A 21109-nucleotide genomic window follows, 5' to 3' on the forward strand; every position below is an offset into this window, starting at 1 on the left:
ATAATGCAGTCACTTTTAAGGATAAGAAAAAAAAAATATAAATTTTCAAGTTCAGGGGGCATTTTGCACATAAGTACAAAACTTCACGGGGTATTTGCAAAACGTCATGTTGACTAACAAAAGAATTTGACGGAGGGGGTAAATTAATTAACGTTGTGCAATTCCAAGGGGGTAATTGAAGTTTTGTTAATTTAAGAGGGGTAATTGACAAAACTTACAATTTCAGGAGGGTAATTGCCTATTTACTCTCCAAATATTATCAAAAATAGGATCATGAGTAGTTGTTGTATGCGCATAAAAGGAGAGAGATAGGTTAGGGGTAGACAACAAAATCAAAACAAAGTAGACCATTTTAATCCTTGAAATATAGGGATGAAAAGTTCAAAGGAGGAGAGATATGTTGAAGGTTATTGAAATTTGGGGTCTTACACATCTTTACAAAATCAATTTGTAAGGTGATGAGGGATGTCTTCTCTTTATAAACTTTCATCAAGAGTCCTTTCTATCTTATATGAGACTTGAGTTTTCTCAATATGCCCCTCGCGCCCAACACTTTTGAACTTGGTGCGTGTATATAAATGGTGGGTTGCCCGATCGATAAGCTCTAATACCATGTTAGAAATCGTGGTTGGATCTAACACAACCTCACAAAACCGGCTTATGAGGTGAGGATTGACCCCACTTATAAACACATGTTTAGAACATCTTTTGTCCGATGTATGACTCTTTAACAAAGGTAGACATTTGAAACGCGAGGCAAGAAATACGAGAAGATATTTTGTCTCGACTTTATGAAACATTTTTCTCTAGTATTCTCTCTCTTACCTAGTGGTGATTCATATCATGTTGCAACAAATGTCTTATGGCTATATAGGGTGATTCAAGTCATAATGATTTTTGATAAGCTTATTTGAGTCAACCTTGTTTTCTTAAAAAAAGAAAGTTTGAGTAACATTGAAAAAATAGGTTGACTCTCAATTTGTTGGAGTTGTTTAATTTTCATCGTTGTTATTTGATCCACTTCTTTTGTTGATTTCACAACATATGAAATTTCTACTTTAATGTATATGTAAATTTAGTCAATATATCATTTTTAAGTTATGAATTTTCAAAATTTATTCAAGTACACGTAAACTTAATTTATGTATGTGTATGATCATCAAATTTTCAGTACATTTGTGAGCCAGTTTCACGAAAGTGAGTTCATCCAAATATCAACATAAATATGAAATGATTTCGCATACGTGTGTTACACACATATCTTCGACAAAGGAAACAATTTAAATGTTGAGAAACACTAAAATTTAAAGGAGACCAAAGTAACTAAGTCATAAATGGAACAATCAAATTAAAATGAGAAGAGGAGGAGAAGGAATAAGATTTTTTTTTTTAAAAAGAGGAGTGTTATTTGAACAACCATTTGGTTGACAACTTTTAGGACAACCATAATTTATAAAGAAAAAGTTGGTATTTGCACGAAAACCAAAGCAATAGAGAGATAAAGTAAAAAGTAATGTGAGTATGAGAGAGAAAATTGTCGATATTCAAATATCATTTATCTTTTAAAAATTAATATGAGATTAGGGATTATTTTTTAAGGGGAGATAGGTGTATTTTTCTCAAAGCTGACAGGAGGTGTAATTCGATATTAGGGGGTGAATGAGTATCAATCGAACATGAATCAACTAAATTTGTTCAGAGTTCACATTGAATTGACTCGGGTCGACCTGATCGGACCAATTTTGCGTTGAGAAAAGAGCGGGAAAAGCACGGAACCAAACGAGAAAACAACAAAGCAATTCAAAAATCGAAATATAAATATCAAAAAAGAAAAAAGAGAAAACGAAGATAACAAACAGTGAAAAAATGGCGGAAGGAAACTCCGGCGCCGATATCCACCGTATACTCGCCGCCGTTAAATCCTCCGAGGCAAGTTACTTCCATTTCTCGCTTCAATTTTTCTACTCGTCAACTACCTTTTCATTCTCTTCACGAATTTTAGGGTTTCGCGCTAAAATTTCCACTTCGTTTTTCTTTCATTTTCGTTGCAGGTTGTTGAAGATCGTGTTCAATTGTTTACTGATCTAGGAAATTTAAGCTTGAAAGAAGCTTCAGAATCCGATCATGCTTCCGTCATGAATTGCCTTGTAGTATCCTTTCTTCATCTTCTTCAATGTTTGTTATGTTCTATGTCACTGATTATTGATGATTGTTAGATTAATTTTTTCAATTAATCAATTATTGGGATTCTGATTAATTTATCATTAAGCTTAGTTATTATTAAATTCTTTAGTTAATAATATTTTCAGTTCACACATTTTTTGCTGCTTAGTCAACTTGTGGCACTGACACTTATGAGTGAAAGCATGTCCCGGTGTCCGACACCCAGCACATGCGATTATATTGAATTATGCCATTTTCTCAAAATTTTACCGATGTCCACATGTCAAGGCTTCATACTTATTTTACACAATATGTCAAACAAAATTTTTGTATATACTTTTTATTTTTTTGTTATTTTGCACGTCAAAGTAATTTTGCTCAGCACTGCCAAATAAAACTGATTTTATTGTTATTACCATTAAACTAATTTTGTACTTTGGCGTTTAGTTTACGCATAAGAAACTCTAAATGTATGCTTGGTAATAAAATGCTCAGAGTCAAATGTAAGTTTTCGACGGAATTCCGAACATATTTAGTAAGTAATTAATTACTGTAGAATTAACTCATTCAAAATAATTTACTCTGAAAGTAACCTACGCGACTACAGAGTCATCAAACCAAGAGTGTTTAGTTTATACATAATTGTAAATTTGTATGCAATCTTATTGTTTATGCATAATTGTAAATTTCTAAATCAAGGTCTTAATCAAGGACAATTGTGTTGGCCTTTCTGAATTCGCGCATGCACGTGTGCACATGTAGGTGTGTGATGCACACTCATCCAAGATAGTCGAGCAGTGAGATGACCATGTTTAGTAATTGGTGTGTACACATAAGAACAACATATACCGTTCATATGATATCTATTTGCAAGATTTGGCACAACTTGACTTGAATTATGATACACTGAGTCAATCTTTTGATCTTCAAGATTAGTCTGAAACGAATTAGCACAAATTTGTTAGCTGTCAGTTTTAATTTCCTTCCTACTAATCCTAAGTAAGTAAGGCTGACATTATTGATGGTTGTCATCGGGGCTCAGGCTTGGAATGGTAATATTGCATGGAAACCAATCAATATATAAATCTTAGATTGATGTTTGTTTAAGTGTTGTTAAAAAACGGCGCTGTAGCACTATTGGAGAGCAGAATTTGATCAAATTGCTACTGTTCCGTGATATGCAATTAAGTATAAAATATTGTGAAATAGCAGCTATAGCGGTGCCATGACACTGTTGCCGTCTTGCGTATTGGAATTTGGACAAATCTGAAATCTCTATTTTCCACTTCGGCAATTGACAAAACTGGTTTAAGTTTAATGATAAGTAAGTGCCGAATTATTAAACAATGGTACTTGTATCCTATTTCAGTACTCTACTACCTGTTTGCATTGTTGCTTCCACCTTAACTGCAAGCTCGACCTATTGGGAAACTTTCACATGTTTGGATGTTACCCAATGCATGCTAAACAGAAGTATTCTACAGGTCGCCTTAAAAAACATAGATTTTAACCTACCTAGCTGTTTACTGCAAACTCTCATTCTTGGAGTCAAGGTATTTCTTTACTTGTGTGTTGTTTTTACTTTCTATTTATTCATATACATACTTCAACAAACTTTTATATCTCCTAACCTTTTCAGGAATATATATTCTTTCTGATTTCTGATTACACAATATTGTTAATTAGGCTAGTATATGGTCTGGCAAACATCTACAAATGACTCTTTTGTCGACAGAAGAATCTCAGGAAGATGAACACAGCTCTGTATTTTACCAGGTAGGAGTTTTTTCTTTGTATGGACTGAGATCTCAAATTGTCCTTGAACGGTTCTTATTCACACACAAAAGCTTTTACTTGGTCATATATGTATTTATTTGTATTTCCACATTTACTCTCAATCATTATTGTATATTTTCCTCTTGATTAGTGATTTGACATAAATATTCTCTCGTCTTAGACGTTAAAAAACACTTGTTGATTATGATATATTCTAAGTAAATGAAAATGAACTTAAGATATCATATACCTTTGCTGGACAAATGTAAATGAAGTTATATTCTATATGCCTTATGTATATAGGAAACGAGATGATAATGTTTGTATCATGCTTCCCTATTATTTTTATTTTTTGTATGATTTCTTTTAATCATTCAGTACTGCAATATGCTCAAAAGTTAATATTTGTATTATGACTCGGTTATTTCATTTAAGTGATGAGTTAGCTGTGATTCCTGTTGCCTCCCATTTTAAATTATACCAATGCTGTTTTCTTCTATCTAACTTATGAAGCAATAACTCATAAGTATTAGCTTGCAAACTCAGAGAAAAGGGAAATTATATTTTTGAATATTCTCTATTCTGAATTCCGAATTCTGAATATGTAGATTCATATCACAAGAAATTATACAACTACCAACCTTCACTCACTTAAACGCTAACATACACCCTCTGTATCTGACTTTAAAAATAGGTACTACAAACAGTGCTTATTTGGCACTTCAAGAACTAATTCTTTAGTGTTTACGAGGCACTTTCATGCTCTTTAGAGCAGCTAACCCAAGCTAAAACTAAAGCTAGTATACATTACTCATACAACGAGTCATGTCATGATTATTTATCCATGGTCGTAATGCGCGTCAGCTTCAGCTTCAAATTTTTCCGGACATCCTAAATTTTCTTGCTGTGTATGATTTCTTGCTAGGAAATTTCCATTGATGATCATCTCAGTCTGTTGGTGAGTCTCCTTCCTTGGTTATGCTGTGCAACATTCCAGCCAGCTCACTGGGTTGATGATCATTCCTATTGATTTGCTGAGTTGTCTTCCGAGCATTACTCATGTTTCGAACATCTCCAACATTCTTGAGTTGTCTTTCTAGCCATGTTTTGTGGAGCCTATATTAATTTTTCTTTAAAGATCTATTTGTAACAAGCTTAAAGCTTCAGCTTGAGCAGAAGTTTTAGAATATATGAAAAATGTCTCATAATATTTGGGTTCTATCTCAGTAATTTAGAATATATTGGATTATCTCTTATGGTTAATTCCCATATTTCTTCACACTTAATATTTTTTCCGTATTTAATAAGGATCTGGGGTGTAGTTTTACTACAAATAATAATGGATAGTGCTTGGTCTCTTATATCAAACCACAATCAGTCAATCACAATTTAAAATCATTATTCTTTCTCATCACTTCTAACTTATCTAAAATCCCTCTAATCTCAGCAAATATGAATAGAATGGTCCAAAGTGTCGACAAATTTTCTAATGTGGGATGGTTTGTTAAATGGTGGCCATTGATTTGAGAGTTTTGCAAAGGTCATTCAGGAACCTGCGTGTTTGTTGGGCTAAACATTGATTTTAGTGACATCATATTTTACCTGAATCATTTATATTTATGTCCTGCAGCTTCTTTTGGAGATCCTAAGATTTTCAGCATCAACTTTTTCAGCCTTGTTGAAATTCACCGATATTAGTAACAAGGAATTGATGAACAATGTTGAAATTTTCACTATAGAAGTGTTAAATCTAACTAAAGATTCTATATCTGAAGCCAAGGTAATATTTTTCTTCCTGTGTATGAAACTTGACAATTGGAGGACATAATTTTTATTATTGTCATTATATGATCTAGGATTTAATTTTTATCTACTGTAAGATATTTTTCCTTTTTGGTTACATCATCTCTAAATCATGTATTTCTATTTTCCACATTATTTGAAGTGTCCGACTTTGATAACCGCTTAAATATCAAACCTGTTTGTGGATACATGACTGAGTAGAGATGTACCAAAACATCAATTGAGAATCAAAATTGAACCCCAGTGATTTATCAGTCCTTTGAGGTACCACTGATATTTTGAGACCTGTGGTCTTCCGGATTCCAATTAAGTCCTTGAATGTTTAAATTTATCATTTCATTATTTTTAGTCGTGTGATAGTTAATGCTAGGTAGCAAGAGTAAAACAAATGTGCCAATGATGAAATTTCTCCCATTCATTTCATATTTACACTGCAAGATTTTGTATGTGTTGCTAAGCATGGTTCTTTTTTTATCCTAAGCAGAAAATTCAATCATTTGGATCAGAGATATTAAAGGCCACACACACGGTCATTGATGTTGTTGTAAAGCTATGCAAGGTGCGTTCTGAATTAATAAACTGGGAGGCTTGTGATGAAAAACAGTCAAGGTTTGACAAACCTATTCATGTTGTCCATGCTATCAACATAACAAAATACACAATAGAAAAGCTGTCTCAAATTGGTGTTCTTGCTGCGAATGATGGTGGCAGTTTAGTCAATATTCTTAGTATCTCCTGGAAAGGTGTTGTTTCTTTGCTTCAAATTGGTGGGGGGCATCTTACAGAAGTGGATATAGCAAATATAGTGGTATCTTTGCTTGTATTAATAGCCGAGCCTTTGAAATGTGCTGCTGAGGTTTGGTCATCATCACTGAATGAAACTATTTCTGTAACTGAAGCTAAAAGGATATTTGTGCCAGTGAAATTTTACCTGATCAATGCAGTTAAAATATGCTCACTGTATCCTCATCAGACCTACACGGTGTACAGGGAGATCGCACATTGCATTCTCACTATCACTTCATTTTGGATTTTAGCAAATAATGAAAATCTTCTGAAAAATGCATCAGCAGTGATAGCGGAGCTATTGGAGGAAACAACCTTGGATTTGGTGTTGTCTTTGCTAATATCTGATAAACTAAAACTGGAACAGAAGCTTGAGGTAATGGAATGGCTATTTGTTAATGAAGATTCTCATTCTGGCCTTGATTGTCCAACATTAGCTGCTTGTAACTTTACATTGGTTAACAAAATATTTTTAAGTAGCTGTGAAGACATAAGCCGATCAAGAGTACTAATGCTTGGCCGAGTTGTTTTGTTTATTAACTTCCTTAAATATTCTCTCAAGCTTGATGAGGATGTGAAAGTAGCGATCACTCAGAAGCTTAATTGGTTTTTGGATGTTTTAGTTGAGGAAGATGTATATTCTTGTATGCTTGTTTTGCAACTTCCATCATTATCTGGCTCTGGAAAAACAGCTGAACTGGTGTGGCAGCCTATGTTTACTCTCCTCTTGCAAGCATTCAAAACCTTCATGATAGTGATCTCTTCAAGTACAGCTTGGAGTGAGTTGCAGTCCTTCTTACTTGAGAACTTCTTTCATCCTCACTTCCTTTGTTGGGAGATTGTGATGCAATGCTGGTGCTTTGTACTGCAATATGCTGAAACACAAATGGCAAACAACATAATTAGCAAACTATGTTCATTACTTAAGCTGTTGGGATCCTCCGACTCAGTTTTCCTTCCTCATTCTTCCTTCAGGAAATTGACAAGATCATTTTGCTTGCTTCTAACCTGTTGTGAAAAATCAGTGGTTGAAGAGGTGTTTATGTCAATTGTTGGTGATCGGAGATCACACTTGTCACAAATATTGTGTTTGGCTCTGTTCATTGAAGGGTTTTCGCTTGATTTGCTGTCTGATGAGTTCAGAAAAACTTCCATTCAAACAATTATATCTGATTATTTTGACTTCATCGACAACTTTAATGAAGCTTCATTGACGGCATGCTCCTCCAGTTTGTTTGGCATTCCAGTTTTTATTCTCTCTGCTTCTTTGCAATCTTCTTTGCAATCAATGTAAGTAATTTGGTTGTTATATCCATTATTATATGCCTATTTATATATATAATTTTATTTCCTATTAATTACTGTTGATCACTTTGTCATTGTTAATCGTAGTCTTCTTACAGCATCCTCACACAATTCTTATGATCAGTTTGTCATAAATTTATTCTGCTTCTTTATATCAAAGACTCCTAAATCTTGGAAGCAAAAATCAGCATCGAGTTTGATCTCCCTCCCACATGCATATGTTTTAATTTTGGACTTGGATTTCATTCATTTTAACCTGATTTTTTATATCCCTTCACTGAACCAGAATTATCATTCTGATTCCAACCTTAAGAATAGTGTTCCCATTTTATGCAGCAAGGAAAGACTACCTGAGATTGATGCAAGGGCCATAAAGTTTTTGGTTTCAATTAGTTCTAACTACAAAAGTACTGTTGACAAAGAAATAAAGGACCATTCTCTTCGGCTTTTTGGTGAAATTCTAGTGATCATTTCATATCTGGAACATCTATACAAATCGAATGATATTGAACAGGCCATAATACAGATTGAAAATATCTTTATCACTGAGCCTCCAGTCCTTTTGTACAAATGCAAACCACATTTGGCTCAGTTCCTCACTGGACTTGTTCACATGGAATTTTCAGAAAGTGACGATGGTGATGCAAAAAGTCGTGCTGCATGGGAATTATTTCACTTGATCTTGACAGAGCGACACTGGGCATTCACACATTTAGCATTAACTGCATTTGGATATTTTGCTGCTCACACAACTTGCTGTCAGCTATGGAGATTTCTTCCACCAGATGCAGCACTTTCATATGATATAATTTCAGGAACAGAGACAACTAAGGAGAGATTTTATGCTGAGCTTAGAGAATTTCTTAATAAGCAAAATGCTCTTCTAACAGTTGCACCAAGTCCTGAACAGCTTGAGCTGCTACGACGAGAAGGTCTTATGCTTAAGCAGATGATCCATAACATTTCAGTCAATGCTGAAAGGAGAGATGGATGTGAGAACATGGAAATTGATGACAAGAACCAATTAAATAGCATGGAAGTTGATGACATGAACCAAACAAATAAAAAAAGGAAACTTCCAGCAGGAATTAGCAAAGGAGTGGAATTGCTGAAAAACGGTTTGAAGATTATTGGTGACGGTCTTTCAGAGTGGCAGCTTAATCAGTTTGAAACCAATGAACTGCATGTCAAGTATTCTGCTCAGTTTTCTCGACTTGAAGATGCAATTACTCACTTCGAGGAATTGGCTGGGAGTGGCGAGGTATGTTTATCTCCTATTCAGAGCAATTTGCGAGGTTGATTACCCTTTGATGTATGTTTTAAAGTAAAGAAATCTAATATATCAACTAGTATACTGTATGATACTGAAGTGCCAGATGTTCAGTAAAATTTAATTCCCTCTTGTATTGATTCTGATACATCAAAAAATATATTGTAGAGATTTATTTAGCATTTATGTAGCAACTACTCCCGCCATTCCTAAACTTTTGATGTTTTTAAGTTCATTGCACATATTAAAAAATAATAAATAAATATATATTTGGACTATAACATTCTTATTTAACCTCTTCCTAGTTTTTGTCATTAATTTTATTGCAGATTTCTTATTTCTCTCTTCAATTAAGGTTATAAATGGAAAAGTACATCAATTAGACATTGAAATTTTAAATCATCAGTGGTTTTGAAACTAAAACAAATGCTAAAACATCATGATTCGTACATCATAGAAAAAAGGTAATATTTAAACTTTCAACATCTCTGATGAAATTACAAGGTAGCAATCATCAGTGGTTTTCTTATTTCCGCTTATAAGGTAGCAATCAAGTACTAAAAATAAGATAGTAATCAACTAAACTTTTACTTTATTAGACGTTTGGTCCTTACTTTCAACATTGAAAGAAGTGAAATCATTTTAAACTCTGATTATTGACGTACAAAGACAACATTAAGCAAGCTATTAGTAACATCAAGAAATGCACATGACAAGATGACCCATGAAGATACAAATGCTTTGTATACCAAATTCATAAAAGCCATAATTTTCTCAAGAAGATGCCTTGACTGCCTTGATTTTTTCAATTAGAGGATTAAGAAAGGCCACCAACTTCTCTTGGTCAGGGGTGTTTTCTTTGATGACGGGAGCATCCTTAAAATTATTAAACCATAAATGCAATCGGGGAAATCTCTCACTTTGCAAGATCTTCACTTTAAACATATCTTCCTGAACCTCAATAAATTTGATAAAAGATCCAAGAGCTATGTCTACAATGTTAATGGTGTCTCCCCCATAAAATGTCTTCCGATCATCCAAACACTGATCCTCAATAACTCTGAGTCGCTCCCATAAATTTTCTCTGGCCTTTTCACGCTCTTCACCAACTTTGCTATGGAGGAATGCTGCAATTACCGAAATCTGTAAATATTGATCCAAATATTGTTAGTCATAACCAAGATGAGATGGTTAGAACATATTAGGTAATGTTTATAAGACACAAGGGAAAGTGCAATTGGTTTATGATCACGATGGAAATGGTAGAAAACTAAAAGTTAAAAAAAAAAAAAAAAAAAAAAAGTATAAATATGATGATTAAGTGTTGAGAAGTTGTACCAATTCATCGACATATTTAACCCAAAATCGGGCTTGAGCTCTATCATAAGGATCAGCAGGAAGCAATGTGTTTTGTGGCCATATCTCATCAATGTATTCAACAATGATCATTGACTCGCATATGGGTTTTCCATCATGAACCAACACTGGAGTCTTCTTGTGTATTGGGTTATATTGAAGAAGCAGAGGACTTTTATTGAAACGATCTTCCTCTATGTTCTCATATGGTATACCCTTTAGATTCAAGGTCCATACTACCCTCAAAGTATAAGGACTATACCAAAATCCGTGTAGTTTCACCTCTGCCATCCTAGCTTGTGCTGTGTTATCCTAAACCCACACCAGTCCTTTTATAGATGGTGATCCACCCATGACCCATGGAGTTATTTGGCCTTGTCAACTAGTCAAATTCAAAACAAAATAGAATTTGTATTGCTATATTTTTTTTTTTTTTGACGTTCTGTATTGCTATCCCTAACAAATTAATAGTCAGACTTAACAAGCACCATATGACGTTGCATTTTTTATTTTATTTTTATAATTTTTTTGGGACGGATTTATGAATAAAATAGTTAAAAAAAACTATCTACTTATCATTATATTAAAAAGACATTAAATTATTTAATTCTCTAAAAAAAAAAAATTAAAGTTATTTAATAGAAAAAGAAATAATCGATATGTCCTTTATTTGCTTAATTTCTCTTTATAAATATAAAAAACCTTATAAGAAGATTTCCTTCAATCTTCGTCAATGTTTTAATGGGTGCATGGTCTTCCACACAAATGTTTCTTTTTTTTCCCGTCAGCATTATTTTTTTTTTTTGGCAACACTATTTTTTTTTTATAGATAGACGAAATTACAAAACCATTATAAATTCACACACACAAATGAAGGTATCGGGGTTCGAACTCCGATCATAACATCCGCCTAACAATTTCGGCATTTTTCTAGTTGAACTAAGGCTTCTGGATGCAACACTATATTATTATTTATTGAGTAAAAAGAAAACAAGCATTATTTTTTGTATATTCAGAATCGGTGTTGTAAGTGCTTGCATCACTAACAGATAAATACGCATGTGTACGCACTATTCGGTGTACGTGAGTTTGTCCTTTATGATAGTAGTAATATGGGACATGCTAACGAATGTCATAATGACATTTGTTAAGAATTTCAAAATGAAAATAATTTTAAATTCTATAAAGACAAAATTATTTTTTGATTTTAAATATAGTATTGAATGCACTATTCTCTAAACAAAATTTATTTTTAGACTTTTTAACTAGTATTTAAGAGCATCTTGCATTGGTAGTAAAGTACAGGATCTTTAAATGAGTTCTACGTGTAGATGTCATTTATTTATAATTTTTAAATAAAAATAACTATTAAGAATTCAATAACTTCAATGGTATTAAACTAAAAATAGTCCTTAAATAGGTGCACTAATATGTATTTTAACATGTGCAGTTAGAAAATAAATAAAAAGAAATTGAAAAGATAAATAATCACATGAATTTGAGATGGTGAAGCCAACTTTTATATATTTTATTTCCTATTTTAATCGTGAGATCCGTCACTTGCTAAAGAGAGAGTTCTTATATAGTTGTCGGTAATTAATAAGTACTCACTTTTTTCTTCATGAAACGGGAGTTCTTAATTAGCTGAAGTCCTTATTAAATAAATGATTCTATATTGAAGATGATCTAAGAACATTTGTTAGCATTTTCTATAAAAAAAAAAAAAAATCTTTTATGGTAGTATTGGTTTTAAGGGAGGGATATTAGGCCCTCCACGGTATTGTTTAAAAAAAAAAGGTCTTATCAAAAAATAAAAATTAAAGAAATAAAAAAATGTATATGTTGTATAGAAAATCATATATTTATTATTTTGACCAATTTAAACTTATATTTTTAAGATAAAATATTCCTTTATGGATTTTTTAAGCAATATCTTTAGAGTATTTGTTAACTTGATATTGTTTGATTTATCGTTTTCAATTAAAGTGTAAATATGTATCTGAGTGTAGTCCGTATAGAAACTTAAGCGTGCGTATCATTAATTTTACTTTTAGATGAGTCAAATTAATGTTGACTTGTTAAGATGTTTTCCAGTAGAATTGTGCAATAGTATCTACCAACAACAAAAAAAAAAAAGAATTGTGCAATAGAAATAAGATTAAAAAGAGAATTAAATTACTCTGTAATTGGAGCCAACTTTGTTACTCTAGGTTTACTCAAATGATTTCTTGCCTTTATCCATGTCTTTTGTTCATTGCATGTAGTGAGAATAATGCTACAACTTAGGTAAATTTTGGGTTAAGATCCTCTTCATTTATGTGTTTCTTCATTTCTTTAATTTGGAGAGATAAAAGACACATAAAATCTTGAAAAAAAGTAAAATATAACTAATGATGGTGGAACCCACTTAGTGGTGGGACCCACCATCTATTTTTGTGTCTATCTCTCCAATTTGCAAAACTCCATTTATTTTGCCAAATGGAGAGGATCTTCGCCCGTAAATTCTACGGATAAGGTCTAGCATTAACGGTAAGGTACTGCCGGTTGGAAGGGTTAAATGCACGTTTATTGTGAAGTTGGAATTTCTAGTTTCTCATTCCACCACTAAACACTGTATTAGGATGTGGTTTTTCCAGCTGCCGTGGATTTAAAACTCTAAACCAAACACACATAGGTGAGTTACAAAAGGATGGCTCTAGATTTATTCCATGGTGACTAGGTAAGGTTGTAAAAATTCTTCTTTTTGATCTATTCAAAAAGAGTTATGTTATTTGAACATCTATTTAGATGATAACTTTTGATATAACCAAAATTTTACAAAACAATAGAGAGAATAAGTAAAATCATAATGTGAGTATGAGAGAGAAAATTATCACAAAAATTATGAAAAAAAGTGTTGTTCAAATATCATTTCTCATTCAGAAAATGTCATTCAGCCACTTGGACTTGACTAGTATTAAGGATGCACTTCCTCCGTTTTTAAATATAAGCAAATTTTACTTTATAGGTTCATTCAATTAATGATGTACAATATGTGGTTTATAACATGAACTACATACATCATTAATTGAATGAATCTAAAAAGTAAAATTTGTTTATATTTAAAAACGGAGGGAGTATAATGAATCCAGACCCACTCCAACACATTTAAACCGGTATCCATTTGTGTGCCACGGTTGGACCTCAACATCATTTTTAATGTTATCTTTTGAGTTATTAGAGGAAGTCCCATTGGGGCATAGTAATGCAAGGCATTGTGGCTGTTCATGAACACGAGACAAAGTATCGGCCACTCGATTTTTTGAACCCCAGATTTATAGATGATCTTATGAGAGTACCCCAATAACTTGGTCAATTAGATTTATTGCTCCGGAGTTTGGATTACTTGGGTCATGAGTTCGCAAACTGTGTTGATCTGTATGGATCACGAGTTTGCAGCCTAATAGGTAAGACCTCCATTTCTTAACACTACCAATGTGATGAGTGATGACACATAATTCCTTAATATAAGTGGATGCATTTAGCATCTTTTGGTAAAATTTTATGTTGTAATCTAAGATTCAAAATTTGAACCGAAAAACGAATCGACAAGACTTCTAAGTCGTGACCTAAACTGTTGTTCAACCAGATAATTGATAAATGAATAAATAATTTTTTTTAATTTGATAATTAAATGTAGAAGGACAAGTTAAAGCTACTATTAAACTTGTTTAAAGTTAAAGCAGCTATTATTAACATAAAAAATACACATTACAAGATGACCCACGAAGATACAAATACTTTATCATGAGACGACATACGTCGTCGTTGGTGTTTTAAAATTTTATTAAGTATTAATTTATGGTGGACGCTTCATATTAGAATTTTTCATGTTTCACATATAAATTCATAAAAGTCATAGTTTTCTTAAGAAGATGCCATTATTTTTTCAATTAGAGGCCTTACATAAGCCACAAACTTCTCTTGCTCAGGGGTGTTTTCTTTGATGATTGGAACATCCTTGAAATTATTAAACCATAAATGCAAACGGGGGAATCTCTCACTTTTTAAGATCTTCACTTCAAACATATCTTCTTGAACCTCAATAAATTTGACAAAGGATCCAAGAGCTATGTCTACAATGTTAATGGTTTCTCCCCCATAGAACTTATTATGATCATCCAAGCACTGGTCCTCAACAACTTTGAGTCGCTCCGATAAATTCTCCCTGGACTTTTCTCGTTCTTCACCTTTAATTATGCTTCGATGGAACGCCCGAATTGCCGAAAACTTCAAGTATTGATCCCAATATTATTGTTAGTTTGAATCAAGATAGAAGGTAAAATATAAAGTTTTTTTTTTTGAAGCAGGTAAAATATATTTGTTATAGTCCAATGATTTTCTATAGTAAGGGAGAGGTAAAACAAATTTTAATATATGAGATTTTTTTTGTGCATATGAGACCTTTTTGTTTATTAAATCTAATGAAAAATAACTTTTTGTTTGTGCTTAAAATGAAGGTTTTAGAAGTCTTACTCTTGATTGGTCTTGAATATAGTTATAAATAGGCAAAACTACAACATGAATCCTTTAACTCAATTTAAAGTTTTTTTTTTAGCAACTCAGTCTAAAGGTTTAAAAAGGTCGTTTATATGTTTTTTTCCATGTCAAGCTGGTCATTTATGTTCAAAAACTTCATTGGTATTTAACCAAACTTCATTTTTGATATATGTATGTTATCAAAACTTTTACGAAACCATTCAAAGAGATTAATTACATCTTCATTTTATCAATACAACATCTAAAATACATCATAACGGCTACTACAATATCAAAATTAGCATGATATATTTTAATTTTTTATCCAAGATTGTGATCTTGTTATCAACTAGAGTCCAATTTTAGTGTTGAGTGTGGAACATTCTTAATAGTATATATTCAAAGACCATGTAGACAATGGTAAATAAGTGGAATAAGAATGAAAGTTAAGTCACTAGTGTAAGTATTTTTAAAGATAAATGACTAATTTGATATGGAAAAAGAAAAATGATTTGTTTGGAACTTTAAATTAAGTTAAATGACTTATGGGTAGATTTGCCTAGAAAACGAGTGGAACATGTATTGTGCAAGTGCAGTTTCATGATCACGATGAAAAGGCTAGAAATAAAAAATAAAAAAAAGTATACAAATATGATGATTAGGTTTTGAAATTTGTTACCATATCATCAATATATTTAACCCAAAATCGGGCTTGAGCTCTAGCATAAGGATCAGCAGGAAGCAATGAATTTTGTGGCCATATCTCATCAATGTATTCAACAATAATCATGGACTCACATATGGGTTTTCCATCATGAACCAGCACTGGAGTTTTTTTGTGTATTGGGTTATATTGAAGAAGTTGAGGAGTCCTATTGAAGTGATCTTCTTCTATACTATCATACGGTATACCCTTCAGATTTAGGGTCCATACCACCCTTAAAGTGAAAGGACTATACCAAGATCCATGTAGTTTTATCTCTGCCATCTTAATTAGCCTGTGCATGTTTTCCTAAATGAAACACTAACCCTTTTTAATAGGGTCATCCATGGAGCCATTTGGCTTGGTCAACTATTCAAATTAAAAAGTAAAATAGAATACGTGTTACTATCGCTTTGATTTTTTACTCCAATCCATCGCTATCATTAACAAATATAACAATTTGAATATGAAGTTGTGGATTTAATTAAGATGAGAAAAGACAAAATTGTGAAAAGAAAACAAAATATGACGAATTTTTTCTATAAAATGCATGTTGTTGGCATTTTTTTAATATATATATCATGTTGGTCTTAAGTCAATATTCATGACCACCAAACCAACCCTTGGTTTTATATATTAAACCTTATTAACTTTTTGGTAATAATAATGTTGTGTGTGTCGTATCCCCTAAAAAATAAATTGGTGTCGTAAGTGCTTGCATCACTAACGGGAAAAATATTGTATTAGAAAGAAAAAAACGGATGAAAAAGATTGTGTACATGATAGAATTGTTTATTTTTTCTTTCATTTTTTTTTGGATAATATGATAGAATTGTTTTATTCGCCGTTTTCAACATAATTGCGAAAAACATTTAATTTATAGACATTTTGACAAAAAATTTGACATCGGTGATGGTGTAAACTTTTTGTGTTAGCTATTTGGCTCTTATGAGAAATAGATATGATAATTTAAAGTTGATCAAAAAATAAATAAAGTTTGATTAAAAATTGTTTTATTCGAGTTCATCTTGTGCTTTTAAAGGACAACGTTAATGAATTAAGAGCTATCATGTGCCCTATAAATTAAATGTAGAAATACTTTGTTGGAATTGGTACATTAAATTTAATTTTTAAATTTTCAATTAATTGAATGCATAAAATTTAAAAGAATGTTTTCTTTTGAGATTCACACTTGTAGAATCAACAATTTTTTTTCTTGTTTCGGATTTCATCCCTAAGATTCAAGGTCGTTAATTGAACAATGACTATCCTTGCTCATAATAGAAACAACAACAAAGTTGTTATTCTCCAGAAGTGCTTCAAGAAATGTTTTGATGAGATACAATGTACTCTCTCCATCCTAAATTAAGTCGTTTTATAAAACAATGAAACATTAATGTTTTTTTTTTTTATTATAACATTAATTATTTATTACTCTATCTTTTTTCAATTCTTTTATTTATTTTTTTCATACCATTTAATAAGGACAATTTTGTAAAATAATTTATAATATGTTTTTATCTTACTAAATTAATACAGTTTTTAATATGTGTGAAAAAGCACCAAAACGTCGTATAATTTAGGAAGGATGGAGTAGATTGCAATCACCAATGGAAATTAAGTCGATTCGTTGTTTGCACAAACACTAATAATGAACTTTTCGATGTTGCTTCAACTTCACTGAGATTTCACTTATCAAATTGTAGCTATCTTGCCTTAGTAATGAGTAAGGTATGGAAATAACCACTCGAAAACTTTGGCAAGAAGTTTCTATGCGATTGTGGATATAACCACTAAGTTCCTAGATAGTTAGAATGTCAATTGTCAAAGACAACTATTACACACTAAGCACCGAGATGAGAAAAATAACACTTAGAGATTGATAACTTGCAATGCAAGCAATCTCACCTATACTATTAGATTGCACTTTCAGCTATTGTGTAGTACAACTAGATTAGTGTAGTACATTTAGTTTGCCTATATATACTGATTGTAACTCTCTCATTTGTTGATAATGAAGAATCATTTCAGTTTTCTATTGTTTCATAATATGGTATCAGAGCACTCTCTTTGAGAGTAGTTCTGATCCTAACCGTTTTTCTCTTCTCTTTTCCGCTGCAATTCATCGTCTTCTTCTCTTTTCTGGTTGAATTTCTTGCATTTTCTGCAAATTCACCATTGATTACTCTATTTTCTTCTTGTTTTCTGGTTGAATTTCTTGCATTTTCTGCAAATTCACCATTGATTACTCTGTTTTCTTCTTGTTTTCTTCATTATCTTGAGCTTTTCATCTTCAACAATGGTGCGTAATCAAAATACTCAGCAGAACACCGATTCAGTGTTCTACGTTCATCCTAGCGAAGGTCCAAACTCCGTTGTTGTTACTCCACTTCTCACTGGATCAAATTACTTAGCTTGGAGTAGATCGATGCAACGTGCACTTGGCGCGAAAAATAAGCTTGTTTTTATCAATGGTTATGTGCCTATACCTGATCTTGAAGATTTGAATCGTGATGCACGAAACGCTGCATCTTATTCACTCGTGGTTGATTAACTCCGTTTCTCCTCAAATTGCTCAAACTTTAGTTTTTCATGAGCACGCCATTGACGTTTGGGAAGAACTCAAAGAACACTTTGCAAAGGTTGATAGAATTCGCATAGCTTCTTTATGTTCTTCCATCAACAATTTGAAGCAAGGATCTAAAACTGTTTTGGAATATTTCACTGAGATGAAAATTTTATGGGAAGAGCTTAACTCTCATCGCCCAATGCCTAATTGCACTTGTCCTTTTCCATGCCGGTGTGAAGCTGTGAGATCTGCAAGAGCACATCATATGGAGGATCAAGTGATTCAATTTCTGACTGGATTGAATGATAATTTCAATGTGATTAAATCTCAAGTTCTCCTTCTAGATCCTTTACCTTCTATCAACAAGGTATATTCATTGGTTGTACAAGAAGAGAGTAACAATTGCACACTTTCTCTTCCTTCTGTATCAGAAGATTCTAGCATTCTTCTTAATGCTACTGATTCTAAGAAGCAATATGGACATGGTAAATCTTTTGCTGGCTCAAAGAATAATTCTAGATTTTGTACATTCTGCAAACGTACAAACCACACTGTGGAATTTTGCTATCAACAGCATGGATGTCCTAATTCATACAAATCCACTTCTTCAGCAAATGCCACAAATGCTTCTTCTTCTGGTACTGCAGATATTCAGCCTGTGAATTCTGCAATTGACAATCCTCCTATTACTGGTTTGACTCAAGAACATTACAATCATCTTGTATCTCTTCTTCAACAATCACAATTGCTTGCTTCAGGCCCTACCTCTTCTCCACCTACTTCCAACCATATTACTTCTGCTACAAGTTTCCCTTCTTCATTTGTACCTCATACTTCTACTCCTCCCTCAGGTATATCCACTATATTTTCGTGTGCTTTATCTTATTCATCCCATGATTGGTTACTTGACTCTGGTGCTAATGAGCACATTTGTTCATCATTACACTATTTTACCTCTTATCATCCTATCAAACATGTTCTTGTTCATTTACCTAATAAAACCACTGTTACTATACACCATGATGGCACTGTTGTATTTTCTCCACATTTTCATATCACAAATGTCTTATATTCTCCACATTTTAAAGTTAATCTGATTTCAATTGCCAAAATTATCAGTAGTTTGAATTGTTATGTCAAGTTTTTATCTGACAAATGCATTATACAGGATCTGTTTACTAACAAGATGATTGGTTTGGCTGATCCTTATGGTGGTTTATACAAATTGAGGATTTCTCCTTCAGCTTTTGCTTTTAATTCTTCTGTTTCTCATGTTCCTCATTGTAATATTTCCATAAATAAAGATTCTCAGTCTTTTGTTCCCAGTTCTTTTGTTCCTCATTGTCATATGCTAATATTTCTTATTCTCATTCCTGTTTTGCTATGTCCCTTCATACATATACTGAGCCCAAAACCTTCACTGAGGCAAACAAGCATGATTGTTTGAAGAAAGCTATGCAAGACGAGATTAATGCCTTGACTAAAACTAGTACTTGGAAGATTTTTGATCTTCCACCCATAGGCTGCAGGTGGATTTACAAAGTGAAACATCATGCTAATGGCTCCATAGAAAAATATAAGGCTAGATTGGTTGCCAAGGGATATAACCAAATTGAAGGTTTGGACTATTTTGAAACATATTCTCCTGTTGCCAAGCTCACCACAGTCAAAATTGTTCTTGCTTTGGCATCTATGCATAACTGGCATCTTCATCAACTTGATGTCAATAATGCATTTCTGCATGGAGACTTACAAGAAGATGTTTACATGATTATCCCTCCTGGTGTTTCACATTCTAATCCCAATCAAGTGTGTAAATTGAACAAGTCACTTTATGGATTGAAACAATCAAGCAGGAAATGGTATGAGAAATTAACCTCATTACTACTTCTCCATGATTACAAACAGGCTTCCTCAGACCATTCACTCTTTCTTAAAACCACTTCATCTTCATTCACTATTTTGCTGTTTTATGTTGATGATGTGATCTTGGCTGGGAACTCTTTAGAGGAATTCACTTCAATCAAGCAGATTCTTGATAATACTTTTTAAATTAAAGATTTGGGCATTCTGAAATACTTTCTTGGTATTGAAGTTGCTCACTCTTCATCTGGAATTTCTCTTTGTCAGAGAAAATATTGCTTAGATCTCCTTGAAGATTCAGGATTCCTCAACTCTAAGCCTATTAGTACACCTTCTGACCCTATTATCAAACTTCACAATGATGGTTCAGATCCTTATACTGATATACCTGCTTATAGGAGATTGATTGGTAGATTACTGTACGTCAACACCACCAGGCTAGATATTACTTTCATTACTCGGCAGCTGAGTCAATTCCTCAGCAATCCTACTCAAACTCATTTCACTGCTGCTACAAGAGTATTAAGATACTTGAAAGGTTCTCCTGAACGAGGTATCTTCTTCCCTAGAGATGCTCACCTTCAATTACAAGGCTTTTCAGATGCAGACTGGGAAGGTTGCTGGGATACCAGAAGATCCATCTCTGGTCAGTGTTTCTTCTTAGGCAACTCACTCATTTCATGGATGACAAAGAAACAATTGATTGTCAACAAGTCTTCCTCTGAAGCAGAATATAGAGCACTGACAGCTGCATCATGTCAACTGCAATGGATTCTCTATGTCCTTCATGATTTGAAGATTAAATGCACCAAAACTCCAGTCATATACTGTGACAATCAAAGTGCACTTCATATAGCTGCTAATCCTGTGTTTCATGAACGCACAAAACACTTAGAGATTGATTGCCATATTATACGTGAAAAACTTCAGGCCAACATTCTCAAATTTCTGCCAATCTCCTCCAAAGAGCAAATTGTTAACTTCTTCACTAAAGCTC

At 32.8% G+C, this 21109-nt stretch overlaps 3 protein-coding genes across 3 annotated transcripts; 1 reads left to right on the forward strand and 2 right to left on the reverse strand.

Annotated features, from left to right (window-relative positions):
• Nucleotides 1-1626: 1626 nt before the first annotated feature.
• LOC11411746 (uncharacterized) lies at nucleotides 1627-9333 on the forward strand. Its single transcript, XM_003591587.4, has 7 exons — nucleotides 1627-1929; nucleotides 2052-2150; nucleotides 3582-3716; nucleotides 3850-3939; nucleotides 5570-5719; nucleotides 6227-7818; nucleotides 8170-9333. Exons 1-7 carry the CDS (start codon nucleotides 1867-1869, stop codon nucleotides 9131-9133), a joined length of 3093 nt encoding a protein of 1030 aa, XP_003591635.3. The 5' UTR covers nucleotides 1627-1866; the 3' UTR covers nucleotides 9134-9333.
• A 217-nt stretch (nucleotides 9334-9550) lies between these two features.
• LOC11409080 (probable glutathione S-transferase) lies at nucleotides 9551-10780 on the reverse strand. The gene is made up of 2 exons (XM_003591588.4): nucleotides 10442-10780; nucleotides 9551-10246 (listed from the first exon to the last, which is right to left on the reverse strand). Exons 1-2 carry the CDS (start codon nucleotides 10748-10750, stop codon nucleotides 9878-9880), a joined length of 678 nt encoding a protein of 225 aa, XP_003591636.2. The 5' UTR covers nucleotides 10751-10780; the 3' UTR covers nucleotides 9551-9877.
• Nucleotides 10781-14128: 3348 nt separating this feature from the next.
• On the reverse strand, nucleotides 14129-16013 carry LOC11422349 (probable glutathione S-transferase). The gene is made up of 2 exons (XM_003591589.4): nucleotides 15657-16013; nucleotides 14129-14728 (listed from the first exon to the last, which is right to left on the reverse strand). The coding sequence occupies exons 1-2, from the start codon at nucleotides 15981-15983 to the stop codon at nucleotides 14366-14368; spliced, it is 690 nt and encodes a 229-aa protein (XP_003591637.2). The 5' UTR covers nucleotides 15984-16013; the 3' UTR covers nucleotides 14129-14365.
• Nucleotides 16014-21109: the final 5096 nt, after the last annotated feature.

The sequence above is a fragment of the Medicago truncatula genome, chromosome 1, assembly GCF_003473485.1.
Source record: "Medicago truncatula cultivar Jemalong A17 chromosome 1, MtrunA17r5.0-ANR, whole genome shotgun sequence".
Taxonomy (NCBI): Eukaryota; Viridiplantae; Streptophyta; class Magnoliopsida; order Fabales; family Fabaceae; genus Medicago; species Medicago truncatula.